The 13,272-nt window shown below is 39.2% G+C and overlaps 1 protein-coding gene across 14 annotated transcripts in view; it reads left to right on the forward strand.

Annotated features, from left to right (window-relative positions):
• LOC144318164 (uncharacterized) overlaps positions 1-13,272 on the forward strand; it is a 111,873-nt gene that overhangs the window by 1,229 nt on the left and 97,372 nt on the right. For 8 of the 14 annotated variants that reach the window (XR_013384050.1, XR_013384036.1, XR_013384049.1 and 5 more), the window contains exons 2-5: positions 3,289-3,388; positions 9,420-9,477; positions 9,684-9,745; positions 13,023-13,108. Coding sequence is in view for 1 of the 14 variants with exons in the window: in XM_077904960.1 (XP_077761086.1) it covers positions 3,328-3,388 (61 nt within the window). In the remaining 13 variants the exon portion in view is untranslated. The remainder of the gene's footprint in view (positions 1-3,288; positions 3,389-9,419; positions 9,478-9,683; positions 9,746-13,022; positions 13,109-13,272) is intronic. The other 6 variants (XM_077904975.1, XM_077904969.1, XM_077904977.1 and 3 more) reach the window with 4 other exon arrangements.

The following is a 13,272-nucleotide window of genomic DNA, read 5'->3' on the forward strand; positions in this document are numbered from 1 at the left end:
TAATGGGATATGCGTCATAAAGGAATTGAATGAGAGATTCAGAGATACATAAATATATAAATACTTATAGCAACATAGATGAAGATATAAAAAATAGAAATATATAGCAATCCTTCCCTCACTCCTAACAACGGGGCAAAAGTGCAAAGAAAAGTAACACAGGAGAGAAATTATAGATGAGAACAGCCTGGAAGACTAGGTGAGGTCACTCTTGTCTATCTGGTTCTGAAGAGTCTGAGTCCTAACCCATTAGTTTGGCAGGAAGTTTAGTCTTTTCTTGAGGCCATTTCTCCCCTGATTTTCTCAGAATCTCACATCATGTCCCTGTCTCCTAATTTTTTAAGAATCACATTTGCTGGTGGATCAGGTGCACCATGTTCCTCTGGAGGCCTGAGTCTTTTTGCTGTGGCTGGCATGAATGAGGATTGGCAGGCCCAGAGGTGGTGGGATTAAGAAGTTGTAGCTCCTCCCTAGTTCTGCTGTGACAAAGTAAAGAGAATATGTCACCTCCTGTGGTTCATTCAGTCTTTAAACTGTGTGTGTGTGTGTGTGTGTGTGTGTGTGAGAGAGAGAGACAGAGAGAGAGAGAGCGAGAATGGGAAGAGAGGGCCAGGGAGAGTGAGCGAGCTGGGTGCTCAGTGTTGCTGGTGATTTGCTTGTCTCCACGGCTGTGCTCAGCAGATTGGGAGGCTGGGCTTGGTGCTGGGGTCAATGATACCCTGACAGGGCTGCTGGTCTGAGCCTCCCACTGACCATCCCTCTCTCAGTGAACTAGCAGAGTTCACTAGTGTGAGGCTGGTGTCCTGACCAGCTCCAGTCCTTCCTTAGAAAGTGGAAGAATATTCCTTCCCTCTGCATTATGTTTAAGGGCAAGTGGTCTAGATCCCAAGGATTTCAGCTCCTTGGTCTAATGACTGATGTTCTCCACAAGTGATACATGCACATTATAAAAAATTAACACGATGTTTTAAAACTACAAAATGAAGGTGATAAACCACACTAAATCCAGCTATCCCCAGCACACCTGTATTAATATTTCCTGAACACCAAAAATAGATACATTTCTGTGCATCTGCATGGGTGTGCACACACATACATACAGAAGCAATTTCAGAAGAGTGGAATTATACCACACATAGTATTTTTTTTTAATTTTATTTATTTATTCATGACAGACAGACAGAGAGAGACACAGGCAGAGGGAGAAGCAGGCTCCGTGCTGGGAGCCCGACGTGGGACTCCATCCCGGGTCTCCAGGATCACACCCCAGGCTGAAGGCGGTGCCAAACCGCTGGGCCACCGGGGCTACCCAGACACACATAGTATTTTTAAAAACAAGATTTGTTAAATTTAATATTATTGAAGTTACTATAAAAGGCAGCCGAAATGAAACTGAGGGAAATGCTCAGATAAATGTTTTTCTATCACAGGAGTTCTTTAAAACTTTTAAACAATTCTTTTAAAGTTGCAGTTCTCTTTTAAAAGATTTTATTTATTTATTTAAGATAAAGAGTGAGAGAGAGTGAGCAGGAGCGGGGATGGGGTGGAGGGAGAGAGAAGCAGACTCCCTGCCGAGAAGGGAGCCCCACGTGGGACTCGATCCCAGGACCCTGAGATCGTGACAGGAGCCGAAGGCAGACTTAACTGACTGAGCCACCCAGGTGCCCCTTGAGTTGCAGTTCTTTAAAAATGATGAGGTATTTACACGTGCAAGAAGTATAAATAATATAACCAAAACTCTTTCCACTGCCACCACTCAGCTAGAAAGGGGGAATTTTACAGTGGTTTAAATTCACCCACTGCTCACTGGCTGGACTCCATGGGCTGCAAAAGGTTCTGGCATCAGCTGGTTTGCGGACCTGGAGGTCCCTCCAAAGGTCCCCAGTGTGGGTCTCAGAGCCTCAGCCCTCACGGTGCCCGGCCTTCTTTCAGCCAGGTGCATGGCCAGCCAGGTGTGCTACTGACTTGTCTTCTGGGTTCCCAGGGCACTGCCTGTTCCTTATAAATGTCAGCTTTGCTGGCCCCACCAACCACCGTTGGTTGCTGCCGCATCAGAGGTGCATTTGCAGAGAGCTAGAGCCAATGATCAGATTTTAGCTTCCAAACAGCTCCTTCTCCAGGCCCTTTTTGCTGACTTGGGTTTATTCAGAGGTTCTGAATAGTGATCCTATTATCAGATGCCCCTCCCTGTTGGCTTTGGGTTTATGAGCTTCTCAGGTCCATTGAGTGGCATCTGCTGTTTCCCTTCTGCTTCATCTCTATATTTGTCATTGTCTGGTCTTCTGGTGGCACTGCCCTGGCTTATGGGAATTGCTATGGATTTATTTTAATTATTACTATTTTATTATTTTCATGGGACTTGGTTGACAGAAAAGGTAAATACTTGTATTTGGTTGTTTATTTTGAATGTAAGGTCTTATTTTATTATTTTAGAATAAGTATCTATAGATCTAGATGGAACAATATAGATTATGTAGAACAATGAGAAGAAGTAGCAGAAGCTTTTTAGGTTTTTACTGGTGCTCCTCCATTTACTAATCATGTTTCTGACCCTGCATCTTAAATATATTTATTAAAATGTGACCAGTACTTTTATCTTTTCAGGTCCCTAAGTATTATTTTTTTGTATTTTTCTCAAAAAATTTATTATTTCTTTCAGCTTTATTATGGCATACTTAGACAAATTGTAAGATATTTTAAGTGTACAGCATAATGATTTGATAGACATATATATGTGTTGTGAAAGATTTTCCTGCATGGAGTTAATGAACACATTCAGGTGATTTATTAAGGATGTCCATTGGCATTTGATGATACATGGCTAGAAAAAGTGCAGGGTGGGTCGGAAGGATGGTCCAGTTTGGACTGAAGATTTGCTATACCTGTTTTCTAATCACTTGGGTGGACTGAGTTAATTTTAAAGTTGTTTGGGGAAATATTGGGAGCTGACTGTCTCTTGCAGACCTTGGGTTCTGGGCCAGACATTTTCTTTGCTCATCCACATCTACTCTACCCCGCTCTCCTCCTCTTGGTGATAATCCTGATGGAACCAGTGGGCTTCCTTGCCCTCCAGGTCCACTTGGGGAGAAAAGAGAGGCTGGGGTCTCTGTTCTCCTGGGTCTCTGCTTCCCCTCCCACTTTGAGTCCCAAGGGTCTATCTGGTACCAATTCCACTAGTCCAGGGGACTGTACTCTTCTTTGTGGCTTCCCTACATAACTTAAAATTGCTCTTTTATTTAATTTTTTTTGAAGTATTCTCACTTGAATGTGTCATGTCTTTTCTGCTAGAATCCTAACTGATGTAGGACCTATGAAGAATTATGATTAATGAAGCATTATAATAATGACCCAAATCTACGAGGACTTAGAAGGCTTGATGCTATAATAGGTAATATAACATTTTCACATTTCAGTGTGTGTAGTCTTGATTTTACACTTGCTCTGATTTCTTACAAACCTTGTAATCCTGGACGGGCAAGGAAAACCGTGATTACAGCTTCAGAAGAGACAGAGCGGCATTGAGTTTTCCAATTTGGGACAGAATCCTTCCATACATTACTCCTAAAGCATTCCTAATGTCTAGTATAATTAAGGGTATTTCTAGGACATTAAAAAAAAAAACTCTTTACTCCCATGCTGGCTGGCTAATAGAGAACCAAGGGGTCTTCTCAGGGAGGGCCCCAATTCCAGGTGTTCACTGATTTGGGGTAAATTACAGCTATACTTATATCAGCAGGTGAGTCTGAAAGATGCTCAGATCAGCAGCAATATAGTTTAAGGGCGTGACTTCCCCTTATCTGTGGGACAAACTGAGCTGTTTCAGGATTGTGTAAGCTGGGGCCCACTGGCAGATCGCGAGCTCCTTAGGGCAAGGATTTTAGATGATTCACTCTACTCCTCATCTCATCAGTGTCTGGCAAATAGAAACACCCAATTAATGTTTGTTGAACAAGCCGTGTAGACTCGGGGCTCCAGAGAGCTCAGGAGGCCATCTCTCCATCCCCCTGCCTCCAGTGGGTTTACAAAAAAGCAAAAAGCTCTCATGTGTGAATGAGGAGGGTCTTCCAGAATTTATCCATCCATGTTTAAAATCTTTGTCTAATTGAATACTGTATTATTACAACTTACGCTAATTTTATTGGACATGAGTAAAAACGAATGGTAGGATGCTTACAATAACTGTTTTTATATCTGAAGGTATTCATACCTTCCCTGGCTTCTATTTTTTTTTTTTCCTTTCTAGACTAAACTAACCCAAATTCTTAAAATTTCCCCAGAACTCAAACTCAGTAAATGATGATGAAATTGGCTGAAGACATTTGAATTTATACTGCACCTGTGTAGAGACAGTATTTCCTACAGTGCAGCATGTTTAAGAATCAGAATAATTTAGAAGCTAGTCATTGAAATTGGGTTGCCTGCTTGAAGGCACCTCATTTCCTTTTACTACTGTTAGGGGAGATGGATGTCAAGAAAGGGATTCATTGAAGATATATCTTTTAATCCAACCTGGGATTATAGGTTTTACAAAGTAATACAGAGAATTGGTGGCGTCAATGCCACCAATCCATGCACACAGGTAAAAGGGATTGGTCCACTCTACATTCTCAAATCATAGGCCGGTTCATTCAACTTCTCACAAAGTGGAAGAGGGGAGTTAGGGCTGGAAAGAATGAAGTATGTTTTTTTCTGCAGATGTGTATCAGCCAATCCCTTGAGTAATCCAGAAAGGCAGAGGAAAATAAGTAAGGCTTCCCTTTTAATCACCTGAGCTGGATCAGGCAGGGGCTCCATGTAAACATCAACGAAACCTAGATTAGCCTAGATTCCTAAGAGAAGTAAAGAAAGCAACTGCTTGCTCTTCTGGCCCCTGGTTGAGGTGAGCCCTTGAGGGTGACACCAGGGGGTGTGGCAGATACTCACTTCCAAACAAGCTGTTTTTCTGGTCCTGGGGTGGAGCCTGGAGAGCCTCAGGGCAAGATTCTGCTATGGGCCCTCCTGCTCCAGACCTCTTACACCTGGTGCACAGGGTGAAAGACATACTGAATTGTGGCCTACATCTATATTGAGGTAGAAAATAATTTATTTTATTAATAACAGGGTCTGGATTTACATCTTAGTTTTGGATGGAGCTCTGGTTAGAAGGGGTTGTTCAGCGAAACCGAAGCCTTTGCTCTGCAAAAGAAGGGAGTGGTAGGTTGGAGGAGAGAGGCTGTCTTCAACAAGAGGCCAGGGAGAAAGAAAAGGAGGGAAAGGAGAAGGGGAAAGAGGGATCCCTGGGTGGCGCAGCGGTTTGGCACCTGCCTTTGGCCCAGGGTGGGATCCTGGAGACCCGGGATCAAATCCCACGTCAGGCTCCTGGTGCATGGAGCCTGCTTCTCCCTCTGCCTATGTCTCTGCCTCTCTCTCTCTCTCTCTCTCTCTCTCTGTGACTATCATAAATAAATAAAACTTAAAAAAAAATAAAATAAAAAAAAGAGAAGGGGAAAGAGAGGAGCTAGGAATTGGATCAATTGAGGGGCCAGGGTCTACAAATCCTGGGGCAGTCAACAGATATTTTAGGAATGACGACGATACCCAAAGCATGAGTTGTACAGGTTGCGCATGGACCAAACCACAGATCTAAGGAGGGCAATTCACTTTGCAGGTGAGTATTTGAACTTGAGTATTTATTATGGTGTTTATCCACCAGGTGTCAGTAAAGTGTCTCATTCTAACAACATGAGCATGTTTGAGGCAATTTTCCAACAGATGAAAGTATCACGAGGAAGAGTTACTTTAAAAAAAATTTGCACAACGGAAAGTGTGTGCTAGCAAAACCCTGATTTTTGGCTTTCTTCCAGTTATTATTTAAAATATCTTCAGCTCTTACATGCCTCCCTCCCCCCAAAAAAAGAATGAAAAGAGAAAGAAAATCTTGCCAAGTTTTTTTACCCTCTGTGAAGCTATCATACCCCAAATCTACAACAAAATAACCTAACTGAATTGAACACTTTTATTGCACTCAAGTGTGTCTGATTCATTTTAAGAACTTTTTCTGTGATTACTCATAACACATCATGCTTCGCTTTGGGTATTTATAGTATGTACTTACTGTCTACTTCTAGAAATGTCTGTTTCTTGATTTATCAGATTTTTCATTGTCTCCTATTACAGTGGTTGAGAATATTAGTCAGGCTATGTGATCAACAATCTCCCCATCATGCTGGCTTGACATAATTAAGATTTCTTTCTTTTCCAGGGTAGGCCATCAGGAAGGTAAAAGGTTGTTATCCACAGGAACTCAGGCTCCTTCCATCTCTCGATGCTACTGTCTTCAACATGTAGACTCCAGGCTCCCCCTGGAACAAGATGAGAGAATAGAGGGTTAATGGGAGGGCTGTGACCAGTAAGGTGGGAAAGTCAGAAAAGTGTGTTATTAGAGAGGGTGAGGGAGAGAGGGAGTTGGAGGGAGTGATAAATTGTACCAGGTCAGGAAAGGAGAGAGTTGACCGTTGGAATAAATAATGTGGACATCATAAGGAGGCACACTAAGATTGTGGGGTGGGAAACTTGATTGGGGTGGGCCAAGAAAAGGAAAAGAATTGGAGTAAAATAGTGTGTAAGATGGCTTTACAGACCTTTTGTGTGGAGAGATATGGAGGGAGTTGAAGGATGAATTCCAGCTGGTTTGTACACAGACGGGGTGGCCCAAGAGAGAGAGGACACGGTGGTGTGGGGAGCACCCTGGAGTGGTTCCCTGAACTAGCTGGCAGCATGGGAACCACTCCAAGGCACCTTACCACTGCAAGGCAGCTGTAAGCGCTCATGCTCAGCTCATTTTCAGGAACAGGAAGGAAGAACACATGGGTGCAGATGCTGTGGCAGCTGGAGGGAGGTAGATGTGATGGGAGTTGGGGGAGTTTTTTTCTGATTGCTTCAGGTTTTTCATGGAACATGAGGTGAGGTCATTGGCTGAGAGTGAGGATGAGAGGGTGAGCTTAAACTTTATTTCTTCTTTTTGAGACATTCTGTTAGTCATTTTAGAGGGATTTGGGGAGGGAGCACAGGTGTTCAACCTGCCATGTTTAATAGGAAGCCCAATTATAAGCTGCTTAAAATTCTAGTCCCACACTCCTTTGCATCTGCCAGGGCCTGAGCAAGTAGACTCTCAATAGACTCTCAATAAATATTTGCTCAGCTGAAGTGAATTTTCTTTGTGGTCACAGTTTTCTGAATGCTTTTTTTGATGTTTCTTCCTTAACCCCCTCACAAACCTGAGAAAATTAAAGTTTAGCATGTTAAATATAAACTGCTCCAGCCTTTCATGCTAGATTGTTTTGTTTTTGGATTGGTCATGTTTTCAGGCATGTGCTCTGTTGATGCACATCTTCACAGAATATGGAAGGATATGAAGCAATTAGGAAGCCAGTGGTTTCAGGACCAGCTAGCACATCCTTTCAGGTCTGTGCCCTGCAGCATCCAGCCTGTACTTGAGAGCTAGACCTCTGGGCTCCGTGGCTTCCTGCAGTGTGTAAAAGTAAGAGGCATGGAATGCCAGTGTGGGTGCACATTCTATGATTTGGATGCAGTGGATTGAAGTTTCACTCACATTGCTGCTTTTGAATTGAGACTTAAAAGCATTTAACAGGATAATAAATTCAGAGGGTGGAGGAAGCTGGTTATTGCCATTAGAGAAAACAAGCATCCACTCAATGAGCTTATGAAATTTACTTTAAAAACAGGAATGACATACATTTTTTAAAAAGATTTTATTTATTTGAGGGAGGGAGGGAGAGAGAGGTGAGAGAGAGAATGAGAGAGAGAAGAGTGAGGGGAAGGGAGAGAGAATCTGAAGCAGACTGCACTGAGCACAGAGCCCCAACTCATGACCCTGAGATCATGACCTGAACCAAAACCAAGAGTCAGACATTTAACCACCTGAGCCATCCAGGTGCCCCTAGAAATAACATACATTTTTTTGAGGCTTATTTAATCATTACAGGTTCTGTTTGAGGATTATTGTCCCCATTAATGGATAAAAACACAGGCACAGAGAAGCCCAGGAGCTTGATAGGTCACAGAGAAGGGAGAGGCAGGATTTCAATTGAAGCACATTGATCTGGAAGTCTGAGCTCCTCCTAATCCTGTGCTAACTCCCTGAGACTTTATTTTCCTATCTTTCATATGGGAATAAGAGCATATACTTTGCAGGGTCCCACTGAGAATTAAATGATATAAGGTATATAAAGTACTTGGCATATCAAATTCAGAGTATTCTTAGTGCTTAATTTTTAAAATTTTTTTAACACGAGAAATACATTGTTCACATTATTTGAGCCATTTAGTAAGCAATACATGAAAAAGCCCACTGATCCACATAGTGACTGTTCTTATCATTCTTTACATTTTATCAAGAACTGATTTTTGGAGCAGAAAGTATAATTTTAATTTATCTTGTTCATTTTATTATTTGGATGAAAGCTCACAATGCAATGGTTTTTTTTTTAATTTTTAAAAATTTTTATTTATTTATGATAGTCACAGAGAGAGAGAGAGAGAGAGGCAGAGACATAGGCAGAGGGAGAAGCAGGCTCCATGCACCGGGAGCCCGATGTGGGATTCGATCCCGGGTCTCCAGGATCATGCCCCGGGCCAAAGGCAGGTGCTAAACCGCTGCGCCACCCAGGGATCCCAATGCAATGGTTTTTAAAGGAAAGAAAAACTAATCATATTCAGAGTAAAATACCCCTTCATTTCTTTTATAGTTCTTATAAGAAATTTATTTCCCTATTATAAGTCCTTTATTTTTTTCATTAATAATTGACAAGACTATGGACAAGACTAGACTCATTTTCAGCTGAAAAATCACAAAACAAGATTACAAAACAAGGAGAATGTATTTTAAATGAAAATTGATAGGTTTCTTCTTAACTGGGCTTCCTAATTTATTAATCATCAAGTGAGTAATGGAGAAATTGTCAAGGGAAGACCATAAATGTGGGTCAGAAGACTGGGCACCTATTCTAGCTCTGCCTCTTACTGCTATGAAATCTTGGACAGGTTATCCAACTTCTCCATGCTCCATTTCATTATTGGAAACAGAAGGTAAAGCTTCTCTAGAGTACTCCCAGGACCACTAGTTCCATTAGATATTAGTAGGTGGCAAATAAACAAACAAAAAGGGTTTCATGGTCAAATACATTTGGGAAATTCTACGTTAGGCAATTTTATTTTAGGCAAAATATTTACCTTGAACCTTCTCAGAAACTTTGACATGTTAAGGACATTGTGAATTTCCAAGAAAGATGTAGTATTTCCTAAACTTATTTCATCACAGAACTGCTTTCTCGAAGAGTATCTCTCATGCTTTTATTTTATTATTATTAGTTTTTCAATTTTTAAAATTCTAGTATAATTAATGGATAGTGTTATATTAGTTTCAGGTGTGCAATATAGTGATTCAGCAATTCTATACATTACTCAGCGCTCATCACAGTAAGTGTACTCTTAATCCCCTTCACCTTCACCTATTTCCTCCATCCCCCTACCCACTTCCCTTCTAGTAACTATGAGTTTGTTCTCTGTATTTAGGAGTCTGCTTTTTTGTTTGTCTCTTTTTTATTTTGTTCATTTGTTTTGTTTCTTAAATTCTACATATGAGTAAAATTATGTGATATTTGTCATTTACTGACTTATCTCAGCATTATACTCTTTAGATCCATCCATGTTGTTACAAATGGCAAGAGTTCATTCTTTTTTATTGGTAAGTAATATTCCATGTGCATGTATACATTTTCTTTATCCATTCATCTATTGATGGCCACTGGGGCTGCTTCCATAGTTTGGCCATTGTAAATAATGCTACAGTAAACACAGAGGTGCATATATCTTTTTGAATTAGTATTTTCATTTTCTTAGGTAAATACCCAGTAGTGGAATTACTACATCACATGGTAACTATATTTTTAATTTTTTGAGGAACTGCCATACTGCTTTCCGCAGTGGCTGCACCAGTTTGCATTCCACTAGCAGTGCACAAGGGTTCCTTTTTTCTCATCATCATCAACACTTATTGTTTCTTGTGTGTTTGATTTCAGCCATTCTGACAGGTAGCCATTCTGATAGCTCACTGTGGTTTTGATTTGCATTTCCCTGATGATGAGTGATGTTGAATATCTTTTCATGTGTCTGTTGGCCATCTGTATGTCTTTGGAGAAATGTCTTCTGCCCATTTTGAATTAAACTCTTTGGTTTTTGGGTATTGATTTGTGTAAGTTCTTTATATATATTTGGATACTAATCCTTTATTGGCTATATTGTTTGAAACTATCTTTTCCCATTCCATAGGTTGCCTTCTTGTTCTGTTGATGGTTTCCTTTGATGTGGTTTAAAAGCTTTTTATTTTGAGGTAGTCCCAGTAATTTATTTATTTTTTTGCTTTTGTTTTCTTTGCCTTAGGAAAATGTTGCTCCAGCCTATGTCAGAGAAATTATTGCCTGTGCTTTCTTCTAGGAGTTTTATGCAAGCCTCACATTTAGGTTCTTAATCCATTTCAAGTTTATTTTTTGTGTATGGTGTGAGAAAATAGTCCAGCTTCATTATTTTGCATGTAGCTTGCCGGGTTTCTCAGCACCATTTGTTGAAGAGACTGTCTTTTTCTACTTGCAGAGTTTTCCCTCTTTTGTTATAGGTTACTTGATCTTATAATTGTGGGTTTGTTTATGGGCTCTCTATCTTATCCCATTGATTGCGTCTATTTTTGTTGCCTGTACCATACTGTTTTGTTTACTATAGCTTTATGGTATATCTTGAAATCTAGGATTGTGATACTTCCAGTTTTGTTCCTTTGCAGGATTGCTTTGGCTATTCCAGGTCTTTTGTGGTTCCAACAAAATTTTATGATTATTTGTTCTAGTTCTGTGAAAAGTGCTGTTGATATTTTGACAGAGATTGTGTTAAATCTGTTGCTTTGGATAGTATGGATATTTTAACAATATTTGTTCTTTCAATTCATGAGCATGGAATATCTTTCTGTTTTTTTGTGTCATCTTCAATTTCTTTCATTAATGTTTGTGGTTTTCAGAGTCAGATCTTTCACCTCCTTGGTTAAGTTTATTCTTTGGTATTTTATTATTTTTAGTACAATTGTAAATGGGATTGTTTTCTTATTTTCTCTTTCTGTTACTCCATTATTAGTATACAGAAATGCAACAGATTTCTGTATATTGATTTTGTATCCCCTGACTTTACTAAATTCATTTCTGTATTCTAGTAGTTTTTAGGTGGAATATTTAGAGTTTTCTATATATAGTATGTCATCTGCAAATAGTGAAAGTTTTACTTCCTTCTTACCAATTTGGATGCCTTTTGTTTTTCTTGTCTGATTACTGTAGCTAGGACTGCCAGTACTATATGGAATAAAAGTGGTGAGAGAGGACATTCTTGTCTTTTTCCTGATCTTAGGGGAGAAGTTTTCAGTTTTTTGCTATTGAATATGATGTTATGTATAGGTTTTTCTTCTATGGCCTTTATTATATTGAGGTGTATTCCCTCTAAATCTACCTTTTTGAGTTTTTATTATGAATGGATGCTGTACTGTGTCAAATGCTTTTTTTTTTTTTTTTTTGCATCTATTGAACTGATCATATGTTTTTTATCCTTTCTCTTACTGTTGTGATGTATCACATTGATTGATTTGTGAATATTGAAGCATCCTTGCATTCCAGGAATAAATTTCACTTGATCATGATGAATGATTTCTTTGATGTAATGTTAGATTTTGTTTGCCAATATTTTGTTGAAGGTTTTTACGTCTGTGTTCATTAGAGATATTGGCTTGTAGTTCTCTTTTTTTTGTAGTGTCTTTATCTGGGGTTTTGTAATCAGGATAATGCTGCCTTTATGGAATGAACTTGGAAGTTTTCCTTCCTCTTCTGTTTTTTTTTTCTTTTTGGAAAAGTTTGAGAAGAATAGGTATTTACTGTTTTTTAAATGTCTGGTAGAATTCACCTATGAAACCATCTGGTCCTGGACTTTTGTCTGTTGGGAATTTTTTGATTACTGGTTCAATTTTCATAGGAGGTAGAGAGGCTAACAGGTAAAGAAATGCTTCATTATGTATCAAAATGTCTGATTTAATCATCTGATACTGTTAGACTAAGGATACAGTTTGTTTTTCTGATCTCTTATAAGATTGCTGAGAGACTCATAAGGTGACATAAATTAACTACTGACCAGGTGTTGTTTTCTAATACTTGTCTCTTTTTAATAGGGAAATTCTCCATAAAAATGTGAATAAAATGATTCTCTGAATTTATCTTGTATTTTAATAAAGTGTTCAATAATAACAGTGAATAAAGAACACAGATATTAATTTGCTGAATTCTGAACCAAATCAATGCACAAGATGATCCATTTATGGTGTAAGACAAATATTTCAAACTCTAATTCTTCAAAAATTATATTTTTATGTATGTTTCTCTGTAAGTATGGTAGTGCAATATTAAACTATTAAAGTAAATATTTGTTGTGCATTCAAAATAATTCTAAAACTCCTTGGTCTAACATTTGTAACTCTGTTCATTTCTATGAAATTTTATAACTCGAGGTTTTTTTTTTTTTTAAGATTTTATTTATTTATTCATGAGAGACACAGAGAGAAGGCAGAGAGAGAAGCAGGCTCCTCGCAGGGAGCCCAATGGGACTCAATCTCAGAACTCTGGGATCATGCCCTGAGCAGAAGGCAGATGCTCAACCACTGAGCCACCCAGGCATCCCAACTCAAGGTTTTTTAATAGAGAGGTGTTACATAGAAAAGTTCTTAATGAATTGACTCATATTCTGGACATGGATAAGGATTGTTTCAATTCACTGTTGCCCTCAAGTCTATAGGATTCTACGTCCTGTGACTAAACAGTGCTGGATTATGATAATGCCTACTATTTTTTATTTTCTTTTCTCTCACTTTTACATTAATTGCTATGTCTTTTGACAACTGCATTCTTCTGCCTGCCTCCATCATTATTTGTAATTTATTTCAGGCAAGGAAATAAGATGAGCAGGTGTAATAGGACTGCATTTAAATGAACACAACAGACTCCAAATAACAGGCTATCCTTCAGTTACAGTGAGTACAGGGCTGCAAAGCAAGGCCTGGGGCATCTTCTGTGCTTCTTTGTAGAATTAGCATTTTGTTTTGGTGTGGATGTTTGGCTTCTGGATTAAGTGACTGACTGCAGTGATTTAAAAAGTGACTTTCTAAAAATTACAGAATATGTAATACTCATTTTA

The sequence above is a fragment of the Canis aureus genome, chromosome 1 (genome assembly GCF_053574225.1).
Source record: "Canis aureus isolate CA01 chromosome 1, VMU_Caureus_v.1.0, whole genome shotgun sequence".
NCBI lineage: Eukaryota > Metazoa > Chordata > Mammalia > Carnivora > Canidae > Canis > Canis aureus.